Raw genomic sequence first — 13909 nt, 5'->3', positions numbered from 1 at the left:
GCGACGTTTGAGTGAAATTGGTTTATTTTGTTTCTACAAATACATAGGTATGACATACATTGTAAACAATTGAGTAAACTCAAAGATAATGTGATTAATAAACTTTCATAAATTTGAATTAAATACTTACAGGAATTATCCCAGTAGACAATTTTTTTCTTCTTATTTCATTTCCACTTTCATTCGATTCAATTGTTGATTGAAGTTTTAATTTTAAGTCATTTATTACTTTGTACAGTACTTGTTTCCACTTTTACAGCATGGACAAACACCATTAATGTTGTGTGGGCGACATCTGTTAGCCAAACAACACAAATATAGCCTTCTGGACACTTCCAACAAATGTCACATTTCATTTAAACAAAACAGCTGTTCACAGCTGTCAATGTTCATAATTCTTGTTTTCACGAGTCGGAGGGCCAGGTTAATGAGAGTAAAATGTTTAAATTAACAAAAGTTATTGCACAAAATGGTAAATTGTCAATTAAACATTTGAAATTGTACACTTTTAATCGATATTTCACAATTTCTTTCAGCATCTGCACTCAGTGGCATTTCGAAAAACGCTCGTCTATTGAGCACGGCTGCTGTTCGATATTCCTCGTCTACGGCAACAACGAACAGCCCCTCAGCAAACGCCATTGACAGTAATCCCGATGAACCAATACAAATATCCAATCCCTTCGAAAAGGAACGCAAAGTGTGCATTTTGTGCAAACACAACATAACGCCAGACTATAAGAATGTTAAGTTACTTTCACAATTCCAATCGCCTTATACCGGCCGCATTTACGGTCGCCACATTACCGGATTATGTAAACAAAAACAAGAAGATGTGGAGAAGGCGATACGTAGGGCCCAACACTGTGCATTGATGCCAACATATCACAAGGACTTGGAGTTCTTGAAAGATCCCAAGCTATTCGATCCAGAGAAACCAATTAGACCACATAAATATTAGACGGCGGCAGTTGGTGTTTTAGTTTATAACTTTCATACCATCCACATCGTATAAATTGTAATTCTCTACTGTTGATTTTGTTTGAATTGAAAAATAATAAGATGAGGTATTTAATCATAAACAAGTTTTAACATTCCTTTGGCTACAATTGGGTGGTGAAACAATGTTTCCTTTTCATTGTGAAGTGTTGTTTACATTATTTAGAGCGAGACTAACGCATTTTCTCCTATTCTCACTTGTCTGTGTGAGGTTTGGCATAAATTGTAATTGCGCTTGATTTTGATTGGATTGAAAATAACTAGGACTACTTAATCGTTAATAAATTTTAACATTTCTTCGGATATGTGCAGATGTTGCAATAAAACTTCCTTTTCATAGTGAGGTGTTATTTTACTCTGCAAATCATTTAGAGCGGAGGCAAAGCCGTTCTTCCACACCTCAATTGCTTGTTTAAGTTCTTGCACTTTTTTGGCATGCTCCTCGCGGGATTTTAACTCTTTTTGTAATTTGTCTATGCTACTTAAAAGTTCTGTACGAGTCATATTTTCTGCTGGGCCATTTGGAGTGGATTTTTCCTTTTCTTGTTTCTCGGAATGCTTTGTCAGTCTGTCATCTTTCAGATCACACTGCTCTTGTGTCTCTTCTTCCTCTTGCTTTTCCATTTCATTGGCCATATGAAATTCAAGACGCTTTTTAGTCATTTTCTCTCGTATCCTTTTGCTCAAAGAGAGGCGATAGGGCCGACAATTAGTACTTACACATTCTCTGTGTAATTGTTGCTTGTCCCTTAGTAAGACTGGCGTTGAGGGCGTTCCATTGTCCAAAACGCTATCATTGCTGTTTCCAGTCTCCAAATTACGATAGTTGATTTTTACATCGGATTGGGGTTCTTGTTTAGAAGTCTTAATTGCCTTCTTTTTGGCAGATATAACTGGCGTTGTTGTTGTATTACAATTTTGTTTACTGACGCTACTGCTGTTGCGTTTTAGGCCAAGACTTTTACTTTTAGTTTGAATTGGTGTTGAAAATTTATCATTGGTTTCACTCATATTTAATAATAATTTACAAATCACAAATAAATTACTAACAACCTAAAATTCAAGTATATTTGTCGTTCGAAGACACAGAAAAAAGTTTCTCCCGCGCACACGAAACAATGAATGAATTGTAAAGTGTTGCCAACTAAATAGTTTGATAAAGTAGTTGGAAATGCTTTTAAATTAGGGATGTGCTTTAAGAGCTTTTTATATGAATGGGTTTAGGGGTGACCGCTCAGATTAAAATATTAAACTAAAAATTTGGGATTGGATGACATTTTATATAGTCATGGGAAAAACCAATTACAGTCGGTTATAATAATCATAATAATAATCTTTTTTAATAGTTTTATATTAGTTTGTTTAAATTGCGATGTGTAAACTTCTAGACCTAGCTAAGTACCCGATGTAATCCTGTGTACTTAGCTAGGTCTAGAAGAAGTAACATATTTCTTCTTTACTCTAGATATATGGTTTGTTCTAGAACTGAATGTAAAAGTTTTTTTACTATGATAAGCGATATTCCCTTTATGATATGGAAGAAACTAGTAGATTCTTGCTGGTACGGGAACAGACCCATAAATTCTCTGTCCTGCAAGACTCTTCCAGTTTTGAAATTTTTTTCGATATCATAAAAATCAGTTCTTGTAGTAAAAAGTTTTACATTCTTTCAGTTATGTAAAGGATCATCATAAACTGCACAGGAAACTTTATTTTTTTGGAACTCGGAATAAATTTAAACACAAGTTTCCGATTTTGGATTCGATAAAAAATGTGTAATAATATACGAGAATAGGCAGAAAAACAGGAATTTAGTTTTCGTTTTCAGAAAAAAGTGTAGTCTCAGCAGAACTCTCGAAAAAATCTACATGATAATCCTATTTGGCCTTAAGGTGAAGGCATGGTAGAAGAATACAGGTAGATGCATCAACGCTTGGGAACATTGATATGTCAAAAAATTTTAAATGTGTTTTCAAATATAAGTGGTTTTTTATGTTTTCTTTTACGACGTCATTCGGAGGTTATTAAAATAATCTTTCATTCAACATTTTCAATTCCAGTTCATTGTCCAAGCAGCTGTGTCAATGCGTCTACCTCTATTATTCTATCATGGGTGAAGGCATGGTAAAATTAAGAAGGTAATGCTAAGTTCACATGGCACGTGATTCGCTCTATATTTCTTGTTCGACCATTAATTAAGAAATATCTACTTTATTCCACACACAAAATTTGCTGAGCGAATAAAGATTTTTGTTCTTTGTTCCATTCAAATCACTCTCAGAACTAAGATGATATGTGTGCCATCCCTAATGAGAGCATAATCGAAAAAATAAATTATGGCATTTAAAATTTTATAATAGAAAAATTTTATGAAATTTTAAAAATTTTTGGGAAGACTGAAAATTATGAATGAAAACTACAATGTTGAATGGCGTATGTACATTCAAACGAAATTAAATTTTGTTTTCTCTCTCATCCAAAGTACGCATTTTATTCACGAGTTAAAATTTCCACACAAAACTGCAAACAAAAGAGGCAATATTTTCAAAATGTTTGACAAGTGTCTCTCCAGCAGAACCTTGGTCATTCCATTAGGACCCATCGCACTCAGCACGCGCCACCCAAGAGTGGTTACAAAAAGAGGATCCTCGCGTTGGACTATTTTGTCTGGATTATTTTGGAAAGCAAGGTTGGCACTAAAAAATACCAAAGTGTCGATCACCTCAAACAAGCGGTTCGCCGGAAATGGGCCAAATACCGTAGAGCAACATTCGGGCAGCGTGTGACGGTTTCATTGACCGTTTGAAGGACTTACTTCGTGCCAAAGGTGACCAATTCGAACGAATCTAAACTTATTCTAAAATTTGATGCTATTTCCGACATTTTTTGCTTTCATTCAATAAAATTTAAAAAAAATGTAAAAAATATGGTGTTGGTTGGTTTTTTATCTCACCCTGTATATATGGATTCCTGACGTTTAGGTAAGATTTAGATTCTTGATGTCATCCGGGACATAAGGTAGAATTTTATGACAAAATTTTTGTATCCCTTTGTTGACTCGCTTTTGTTGCTGGTACTTTTATGTGCAATTTTGGTGAATACACTATATACCTAAAATGAACGGATTCCGAGGAATATTCCAGAAATGTTGATGAATGGGGAAACTTACCCCCCTCTATTTTTGCTGCTTTTCGGTGTAAACTTTCAAAACGCCGATGCAGTTTCTTTATTTTTTAGCTCTACGTTCACAATCTGCTGGACTTTCCCCGTAATATTTTTTTTGTGTTTCACAGTGTAATTAAATTAAAAAACGCACAGTTTTTTTCCTTTCTATACAGATGCGCATATATATTTTATATATTTCGATATTCTGTGATTTCTTATTTTTGTATGTTATATAATTGTTGTTTTCCATTAAAGCTAATTTTCTTCATATTTTTAATGATGACAATATTTTATTAATGTTGGTTGTTTTTGTCCTAGTTGTTGGGTTTCTGACAAAACGGAAAATATTGCGATATGAAACTAAATTTGTTTAAATAGATGCATTTACTTATTATTTATTATTCCTATAAATATAGTATTACACATTATAATTAATATTGAAGTTTATTGATATATGCCATAGTGTAATGGCTCATTTTCCAAGAGCTATTACAAATACATACATATGTATATATTTTTTAATGAATGTATGCATTTATGCATGATGTTATTCTATTAGATTTTAATATATTACTAATGAAACTATGTAGGAGTACATTTTTGTATTAATATTCTGATGTTTTTTTTTTTATTTTATGTTAAGTTTTTAATGAAAAATATATATGATATATTTTATAGGGCTGTTTTGAGTTGTTTTTAATATTACTTTCTTTATTTCCTAAATATATAGATTTAAATATAAAAATTGTATTTGTTTTCTTTTTTTTGTGTTCTTTATTATTGATTTCTTTTTCTTGATTTGAAGGAAACATTTGTTTCATTGGTTTGAGGGCTATTTGTTGTTTGTTTTATATGTTGACTTTTGTTGTTGCGGTTTGTTACTGCTGTAATTTAAAAGAAACAAACACAAACAAATTTAATTGAAATAAATTTGTATTAATTTTTAATATTTTCGTATGATTTATAATGGAAATAAAATTAAATTTAATAAAGCTTTTTCTATTTGTGAAAAATGTAATGCGGTGGCTTTTCATATGAAGACATACATGTATTGTAATTTCGCATGGAATTTTACAAATTATTTATTGTTGAATATTTACAATGTACTGTTTATTTGGATCCAGTGCTACGGTCTTTCAATTTTCTGATATCTCCACTATAATTTGGAAGACTTACACCTGGTTTGCTGGGATATTATTATGGTAAGGAAGGGGACGACTTTGACCATACCAATTTTGATACGTTAGAAATGACTCTAATAAGAATATCAAATGTATGTAGGATTTTAGGAGTATTTATAATTTCCAATCCTCAGGTGAGGCTACACCCACATACAATTCAACAGCTTCAAACGAAAATAGCCTAAATTTTTATAATAATATGTCAGTAAAATAAAATTGATCAAGTTCATATGTATTTCTTTTAGATTCGCTTCTACAGAGAAAACTTTACACTCACTCGATTGCAGTGGGCTCGTGTAAAACTCATGGCTATCGAATTCATTTACATAACTACTTCTTGGACAACTATCATTACGATTGAATCGAGGTCGACTTGAATTTTTTTTGGGTCATATTCTCGGATGGTGGGATATTTGAATATCTGAGACAATTTGAACTAAAGCAGGCACCCTCTGCTACAGACGGAAATCAGCAGAGTTCCATCTGGATATGCTAGTCTCATTCACATTAAATCGGAGTACAGGATATTTAGGAGTTTTAACAATTTTTGTATCTTATTTTTTAATTTATATCCAAATGAGTTAGAAATCTGTAGTAATATTCGATATGTATATGAGGTACAGTTCATTCTGTTGGAAAATACAAATGGGGGATACCTACATTTTTATTGAACACTATTGATGGGACATCTGAAACAAATTAAATCGATCTATCGCTACATTTTATCCACTGAGAACCAATTATGCCAAATTGCCGTAATTTGGCTGAAAGCTTTAAGACTTCAAAAACTCGGAGCTATATTAAAAAAGTGGTTGTACCAAATATGAAAATTTTCTCCTGAAAGATGTTCTTACTTTGAGATCCCGAATTGCTTAATAACAAATTATTGGATAAGATTTTCAATCTCTTCAAAACAAGAGATGCAGTAATATTGGAAAATGGTTTTTGGAGTGGAAATTCCACACATTAAATAACAGCTGGTTCGGAAGTCTTCAAAATCGGAAGGTATTGTGAATTGATATGGGTCATTTTCACAATCAATCATTCTCGATATAGCACGAACTTTTGTATCAGTTTTCAAAGTTCTTCACAAAAATGGTGACATTTCTCTTGATTTCAAAAGACAGATAGACTTAGTTAAATTGATCAAAATTGATCAAATCTAATTGTTGATCAAGAATGTGTCTACTTTAAGATGCCTGTGATGACTTTTTCGATTCGATTTTTATATTCGAGAAGACAAAATGAACATGCCTCCCCTCATATGGTAAAGGTTACAAAAACATGGACAGGCAGAAAACTGGGTGACTGATTTAATGACAAATATTAGATTTTAATATTGAATACATTATAGCTTATTGGAAAGTAAAATATATTTCAAATTATTTAGGACAGTTATTAAATAATAACAAGTACTATTTTTTTTCAATTTGCTCTCACAACAGTATGTAATAAAATATATGATATATGAGATTAATCCAATATACAGCACACTATAAATATTCCTTTTGTTGTATACATGTATGAATTATTAAAGTGAAATTGTGTTTATATATATTTGTTTTAAACTAAAAATTATATAATATTTATGAACTATTATTGTGTAAACTTAAACGGTAGAATAAAACTAAAAAAAAAAAAAAAAAACAAATGAAAAAATAAAATCCTGCCTTTATTTCAAAAAAACTAGATAAATATAAAATTCACGACTAAACGAAACGAAAGAGCCACAATGCAATAAAGAATTGCATAAAGTGAAAGTTTCGTTTCACTACTACGATTTCTCAATCTACTCTTACATTTCCTCCGTTGCTTGTTGCTACTCTTTATCTTGCTTACAATTCAATTCACAATTTATGATAACGCTCAACATCTGAAGAGCGAAAAGTTTTATTACAAATGCATTTTTCCTGTTGCGAGAGTTCAACCAAACACTCACGACACACCAAATGACGGCACGTTTGTATTTCATAGGCAAATTCAGGCGATTGACATTTTATACAACCCACCGGTTTGGGTGGTTGTTCTAGGGGTAATTGTGAAAATCGTGTGATTTTCTGTAGGGCCTGTTGTATGGCCTGATCGATACTGTTGCTAGAGTTAGACGATGACGGGTCGGGAACTTCTGAACCCGTGGCCGAAGCACTATTGACATCCAGTGTTAAGGTGGAACTTGTTGTGAATGAAGATGTGGCTGCTGTAAATGTTGAGGTGGTCTGTGTTGCTGTCGAGGCCAGTCGTAGTGACGTAGATGATGTCGATAACGATGATAATGAGGTGGAAGTTGTCGAGGTAGTGTATTTCTTAGTTAATTTTCCCTTGTGCGACAAGGGTGCATAGCTATTTGATGTTGAGGTTTCCATTAGCCGTGCCCGTTTAGCTGGCAAATGATAACCGGCTGCCATGGCCGAGTCATCTATTAAATTGGCATCGGGGCATGATGATAGAGTCGCTGTTGCACTGGTCCGATATGATTTCGAAAGTGACGAATATGCTCCATGTGTATGTGTTTGAGTAAGACTAGCAAATTGCGAGGCATGTCGATTTTTACTGCGTCGTACACGGGAACTTCCCAATGAACGTGGAACTGTCTTAAAGTGTTCCGAGTTCTCCATTAGGAACTTTTCTATGCGTGCTTTTAAAGCCAAATTTAGAATGGCTTTGCGATGAATTGTAAATTCGAGACCCGTAAATGGATCTGATGGCAAACGACCCCATTTGGCTTCTTCTTCGGAGTGTTTATCGATAGTTGATTGATCTACAACCTTGCCCGATGGTAGAACAGTTGGAAAGATCTGGAAGTAAAGGAAATGAGGACGATTAAGATTGAGAATGCAAAGATATTCAAATAATTCAGTGTCTAAAGCAATGTATGTGTCTAAGTTACATTTTAAGTTTCATAAAATGGAACTCAATATATTTTTTCTATTCTTGGATTTATTTATCTTAAATTCTCTTTTAATTATCCAAGCAATTGAACGTAAAAGCTTTCGAGATTTCTTTTAAATAGAAATAAATATATTATTGTCATTATTAGTATTATATTCACTATGTATCTATTTATTCTTATATTCTTAATCTTAAATATCTTAATTAAATTTAAACATAAAATAACAATCGATGGAATAATTAGATGAACAAATTTAAACAATATTAAAAACGAATTAAGCAGGTATTATCATGAGTACTGTTGCTATTAACAATAATTATTATCATATAATAAGCAAAACCATAAAGAAAGTAATAGTAATTTATTGTTATTATAGGTGGTATAATCATAATTATTATTAATACAATAGCAATGCTTATAACAATTAATTTTGTCATTATTTATAATTTAATTTAATAATAATTACTACTTATCTAATTTTGTTCTCTAATTTTATTTGCACTCTTATCAAATGTCCAAAAGTAAATCCCCTTTTTGTTTCTGTAGACAAACATGAGTGTTGCCAACTATAAATACTTATCACATCTATCATCGTTAATTATCGATTTAAAAATAGACAAAATCGGATTAAGCGTCTGACATCACTAATTCAACAACTCCAGTTGATGTTTGAAAATTCACGATTAGACAACGGATAAAAGTTGAGAATATTATCGCGAAAACATGTTCAAAAACGTTATAATTAACATTGAAAATCCCAAGCAGCCGCTAAGCAACTTGGATTATGGAGTTATTGAGGCAAAATACGGTCCAATGGTTATGGCCTATAATCTTAAGGATAATTTCCTCCATATAGCTTATTTTCATTTTGTGCAAGAAAAGCCAATTGCAACTTTTGCAGCCGATATGAAAAAACGTTGGCCAGGAGTGATCCTAAAGGAAGATTCGGAAAAAGCGCAGCGTTCCTTTGAAACTTACTTCCAGAAACAGAAACCAAAACGTGAAATTTATGTAATGTTCACCGGCACCAAATTCCAGAATAAGGTCTGGTCAGCACTTTTGAAAATACCTTATGGTGAAGAACGTACCTATAATGAAGTGGCCTCAATGATAAGGATGCCTAAATCGGTTCGGGCTGCTGCCACTGCTGTGGGTCGAAATGATATTGCCATATTTGTTCCATGTCATCGTGTAAAAGCTAAAAATAACGATATTAACAAATATCGTTGGGGCAATGAGCTAAAGAGGAAAATATTGGCCGATGAAAAATCGAAGAATTAAAGGCGTATTGGGAGAAGAACGCTACCGTGTTTTATTATACTATATCAACATAGATGTCTAAGAATAACATGTAAATACAACTTGAATTAGTCCTTTTTTGTTAAAGAATAAAATGTAATATTTTTGTAAATGGTTTGTGTTTCTTTTTATTTAAGGTGAAACATGCCATCGTGGGAAATATATTGCGCATTAATTAAAATGAGGAAAACAACAAGTCTTCTTGCTAAACGCAAACTGAGTTGTAGAGGTAGGTAGATCGTTTTAAGTATTTTTTGTATAAGATGTTAGACGAATAGACATTGAGATTTCCAACGCAATCTTTTTCGAAAGCTACAAAATCGGTTTAGCAACTCAAGAAAGTATATAAAAGAAGATATGTATCGGGATTTTTATTCATAAAGCCCCAAAATAGGGACTATTATTGGGTGCAAGTATGCGCTAGTTAAGTAAACGTCCTTGAAGCGTACATTGGACCCAAATTATCGCATTCGATATCGAATAAATAAATTTAAAACTTTGACGGAAATAAGATATTGAATGTCAGATTTAAACACTCTCAAATTGATGTCGATCGGAATGTTTTTTCGGAAATTTTCCTTGATATTGCTCTTGAATGGTACTGCACTGACCCTCATATTCCTTTCAAAGTTGAAAAACCTATCCTAAATCACATCCAACAAAATATTTAATATCAGAAAATTTTTCAATCGAACTTGTGATTGAAATGATTCAAGGGAATAGAGCAGCGTAAGAGGGCATAGATCATGTCTTCGACAATGCCCCTTGGGATTGGGTAAAGAAGTATTCGTTCAAAATCTTAAACATTCTTTTGAGACTATAGAAGAAGCAATTTTATTTTCCGAATTAAAAAGATAATATATAATCATTCTTAATACCCTCCACCATACTATGGAGGGTATATTAACTTTGTCATTCCGTTTGCAACTCGTCGAAATACTTATGTCAGACCCAACAAAGTATATATTCTAGATCAGTGTAAAATTCGGAGTCGATTTAGCGGTGTCGGTCTGTCTGCTTGTTGTAATCACGCTATATTTCGAACGAATTAAGATAGAAGGCAGGTTAAGTTCGTGAAAGGGTCATGTCTGTCCACGTTTTTGTATATTTTGAAGACATTATTTGTATTTTCTTTAAAAAGGGTTCTTTTACCTCTTGGTGAAGGATATTAATAAGTTCGGCCCCGTTTTTACTTTTTGTTTCTGAAGTTTTGATCCGAAAAAGTTCTAAAAAGAAAAATGTATAAAATGTCTCCACACTCCCGCTTTTTTTGATATAGCAGTTCTACCCGTAACAAATTTGTATTATGAATTTGTGTTAACCAATTTTGAATGGTATTGTACGCGAGTTACGACATGAGAGGTGGCAATTATAACTTAGTCTGAATCGTTTTCCACCAAATTTGGTGGATGCGAGCGCACGTTGCTATGCTATATCGAAATCTGAAAATTTGGAAATTTTTTTTGATTTTGGGCACATATTGTGGCTTTGGGTGACTTAAAAATCAAATCGAATTTGAAATTAAGAAAATAATAGCTAAATCTAGGACGTATGTACCAAAATTTTAATTATAATCAACCGAAATGAACATGAATTATTTTCAATATCGAAAACAAGAGATGTTATCTCCTGCAGTACAAAAATACATGGACAGACGAACGGATTCAGAATGTGGCATTAGTCTGTGTGGTTTTAGTCTGTTCGTTATGGGCCAATAGTCCGTGTTTTGCCGTCTTTAATATGCCTATTGAATATATTTAAAATAACTTTTACGTTGAACCAACCCTGTAGTATTGGATAAGAACCGTGCTAGAGAAGTTAAAAGAAACAAAATGCTTGTGAAACGCGAAGATCGAATGTCGTCACAGACGGAGCTCTGACGTATTGTCCAAAAAAAAATTAGCTTTGGAAACAATCATTTTTTGCCCTTCATTGATTCAGGTAGATATTATTTCCATAAACTAATAATCTTGTTGAGACAGCAAAAAATTATATTTGACCTGATTTATAATGTTGGGTTTAAACCGGTTTGGTTTTTCTTCACAGAATAGTTTCATGATTTTGTCCCCCAGTCAGAAGTACGGAGATTCATACGTTTTTCACTTTTTCCAAAGTGCTTTTTCATACCAAAACAAACCCACATCCAACATTTTATGATTCTAGCTGGTTTATCTGTTTCGGAGAGATTGTTAAGGAATCATTACTCATCTGTATACATTGACATCTTGCAAACATTTAGCTGTCAAATGGTATACATTTAAATAACATTGCCGTCATATTTTAGATAAGAGAATCACATTTGCATTATAAATATATATTGTTGCTTTCTTTTTTCTCAAACCTCAAGATCTTGTTTCTTTGCTATAGTTATATGTTTTAAATGTAGCTACATAGAAACTTTATATTTGGTGCCAATGCCCTATGTTAACAAATAAAATGCATTCTTTTGTTTTATAGTAAAAACAAATCATTTGAGTAAACATTTTAAAATAAATAGACAAATAATAATGTATTTTGTGGCAATAGAACACTGAAGCAAACCAATATCTTCACTGTTCACAAATAAAATTGCAGTATATTATTGCATTACACTCATATCTGGGCAAAATGGCGTGGCTCTTGTCAAAGATCAAACAATGCAAAATATAAAAATGGCCCAACAGATATTGCTGCCGCTACAGACATAACATCACACCAGAACACACAAAATGTCACGAAGAATGCATTACTTTGGTCAGTCAGTCAGCCAGGCAGCAGTCAGTTGACTGCTTGTTGAAGCAGTATTCACTGGTGTACGAACGTTTGTTCATACGTACGTACGTAGTTCATATGTACGTGCGAACACATACACACCATTGCACATTTCTTGCTCCCTTTTTGGCATTACGTAAAGTTTGGTATACATATCTCATCCCCCAGAAGTAGAGGTTATAATTAGATGAGAATATTTTCTACTGCTGCTTCTGCTGCAGGCAAAGAACCACAATGACGACAAGAAATCAATAAAGGGTATAAGAGGAAATCTCCATTTTGTTGGTGTTGTGTCTGTCTACATACCATCAATTCCCAGGTGATAGCATCGAGAAACTCCTCGGGTATTTTTAGAGTTGAACTTTGATTCAATTCCGGAACAGATCTTGATGGTGACCTCTGGCCAGCATCCTCTTGACGTGCTGCATGGTCATAGGGATTGGTAATCTCGTTCCAAATGCTCTTAATCAATTCGCGATCTGCCTTGTCTAATGAACGGGCTGGCAAACCCCAAATCTGCACCTTCCTTAGTACCGGGGGACACTTATGGGTTGCCCTTATTGTGAGTTTAATACTTTTGGTATTCGATAGCATTTTATGAGCAGTCTTAAAAAAGAAAACGGTTTCGCTTGGCTGCTGCTGCTCTGAACTTTTCGAGTTGTAATCACTCTGATAGCAGAATGTAAGCGAATCGACATCTTTGGCCAAATCTCGAACATAGGCCACCCGTTCCCATATGCCCTCATATTTGCCATGAACTTCAAATGCTGTTGACCGCAAAGCCCCATGACTGTTCCAAAGTTTAATAACCTTCAAATCAATGGCCTTGGGGAAATCAAATACGATTTCTACCGGGGGCTTGGTCACATTGAAGGCCATAAAACCACGCTGGAGCTGTTCCGCGTCGTCAGCTATCAGGTTGGAAACACTGTAGCCATCCTCACAGACCGCTTCACACTCGACGGAGGGTTTTAATTTCGGATTAAGGAAATTTATTAAACTCATTTAAGATGGACAATAGCAGCAGTATTATGGCCACACGATGATGATGAAAATCACGACGACTTTAAAGTACTCGCACGCACACGGAAGAAGGCAAGGCAAAACGACTAAAGAACAAACCGACAGGACAGGCAATCTGGAGGAAATTATATTAACTGTTCTCCTGTCTATCTACCCTTTGCGCTTGTATGGGAGTAGGGGCTTTGTAGCAGTACAAAAATGTCGGAATTAATTATGATTTATGTATAAAAATGGCGTCACCGTTGTATTGTAATACAATTGTAGAGGATAGAAGACAATAATCGATTTTGCAGTCACTACCACCACACAAACACAAACAAAATAAAGTGAAGTTGGTTGTGATTCCGTCAATTCAAAACAAAAAAACAATGGTCTTGCTGAACTAGAATTCAACGCGCGACGTATGTCGGTTAGCACAAGGCATTTGATCAAAATTATTGATTTGTTGTACAACATGCGAGTAGGGAGATTTTAATGAATACGGGAAATCTAATTTTCTTTTTTATAAATTCCATAAAAAATATAAAAACCCGTTTTTGTGAGCACATTAACGATTTTTGGTGCATGCATTAAGAAACATATTCTGATTCCCAATCTGCTC

The 13909-nt window shown here is 33.6% G+C and overlaps 4 protein-coding genes across 5 annotated transcripts; 2 read left to right on the top strand and 2 right to left on the bottom strand.

Moving 5' to 3' along the window:
• The first annotated feature begins 331 nt into the window (after window positions 1-331).
• Window positions 332-1085, top strand: LOC101898145 (small ribosomal subunit protein bS18m). The gene is made up of 2 exons (XM_005183775.4): window positions 332-472; window positions 537-1085. Exons 1-2 carry the CDS (start codon window positions 439-441, stop codon window positions 959-961), a joined length of 459 nt encoding a protein of 152 aa, XP_005183832.1. The 5' UTR covers window positions 332-438; the 3' UTR covers window positions 962-1085.
• Window positions 1086-1116: 31 nt separating this feature from the next.
• Window positions 1117-2149, bottom strand: LOC131802327 (uncharacterized). Its single transcript, XM_059122433.1, has one exon. The coding sequence runs from the start codon at window positions 2008-2010 to the stop codon at window positions 1270-1272; it is 741 nt and encodes a 246-aa protein (XP_058978416.1). The 5' UTR covers window positions 2011-2149; the 3' UTR covers window positions 1117-1269.
• Window positions 2150-4914: 2765 nt separating this feature from the next.
• LOC101897855 (RING finger protein 37) lies at window positions 4915-13628 on the bottom strand. Of its 2 annotated transcripts, XM_059122419.1 has the most exons (3): window positions 12592-13628; window positions 7145-8140; window positions 4915-5048 (listed from the first exon to the last, which is right to left on the bottom strand). In XM_059122419.1, the coding sequence occupies exons 1-2, from the start codon at window positions 13288-13290 to the stop codon at window positions 7193-7195; spliced, it is 1647 nt and encodes a 548-aa protein (XP_058978402.1). In that variant the 5' UTR covers window positions 13291-13628; the 3' UTR covers window positions 4915-5048; window positions 7145-7192. The 2 variants fall into 2 exon arrangements, with proteins under 2 accessions (XP_058978402.1, XP_005183830.2); XM_005183773.4 differs by lacking the exon at window positions 4915-5048 and having other exon boundaries at window positions 5080-8140.
• Window positions 8893-9646, top strand: LOC101898495 (methylated-DNA--protein-cysteine methyltransferase, inducible). Its single transcript, XM_005183777.4, has one exon. It carries the CDS (start codon window positions 8959-8961, stop codon window positions 9514-9516), a length of 558 nt encoding a protein of 185 aa, XP_005183834.2. The 5' UTR covers window positions 8893-8958; the 3' UTR covers window positions 9517-9646.
• Window positions 13629-13909: the final 281 nt, after the last annotated feature.

Source organism: Musca domestica, unplaced genomic scaffold (genome assembly GCF_030504385.1).
Source record: "Musca domestica strain aabys unplaced genomic scaffold, Musca_domestica.polishedcontigs.V.1.1 1, whole genome shotgun sequence".
Taxonomy (NCBI): domain Eukaryota; kingdom Metazoa; phylum Arthropoda; class Insecta; order Diptera; family Muscidae; genus Musca; species Musca domestica.
This window is presented reverse-complemented; position numbering and strand designations above follow the sequence as displayed.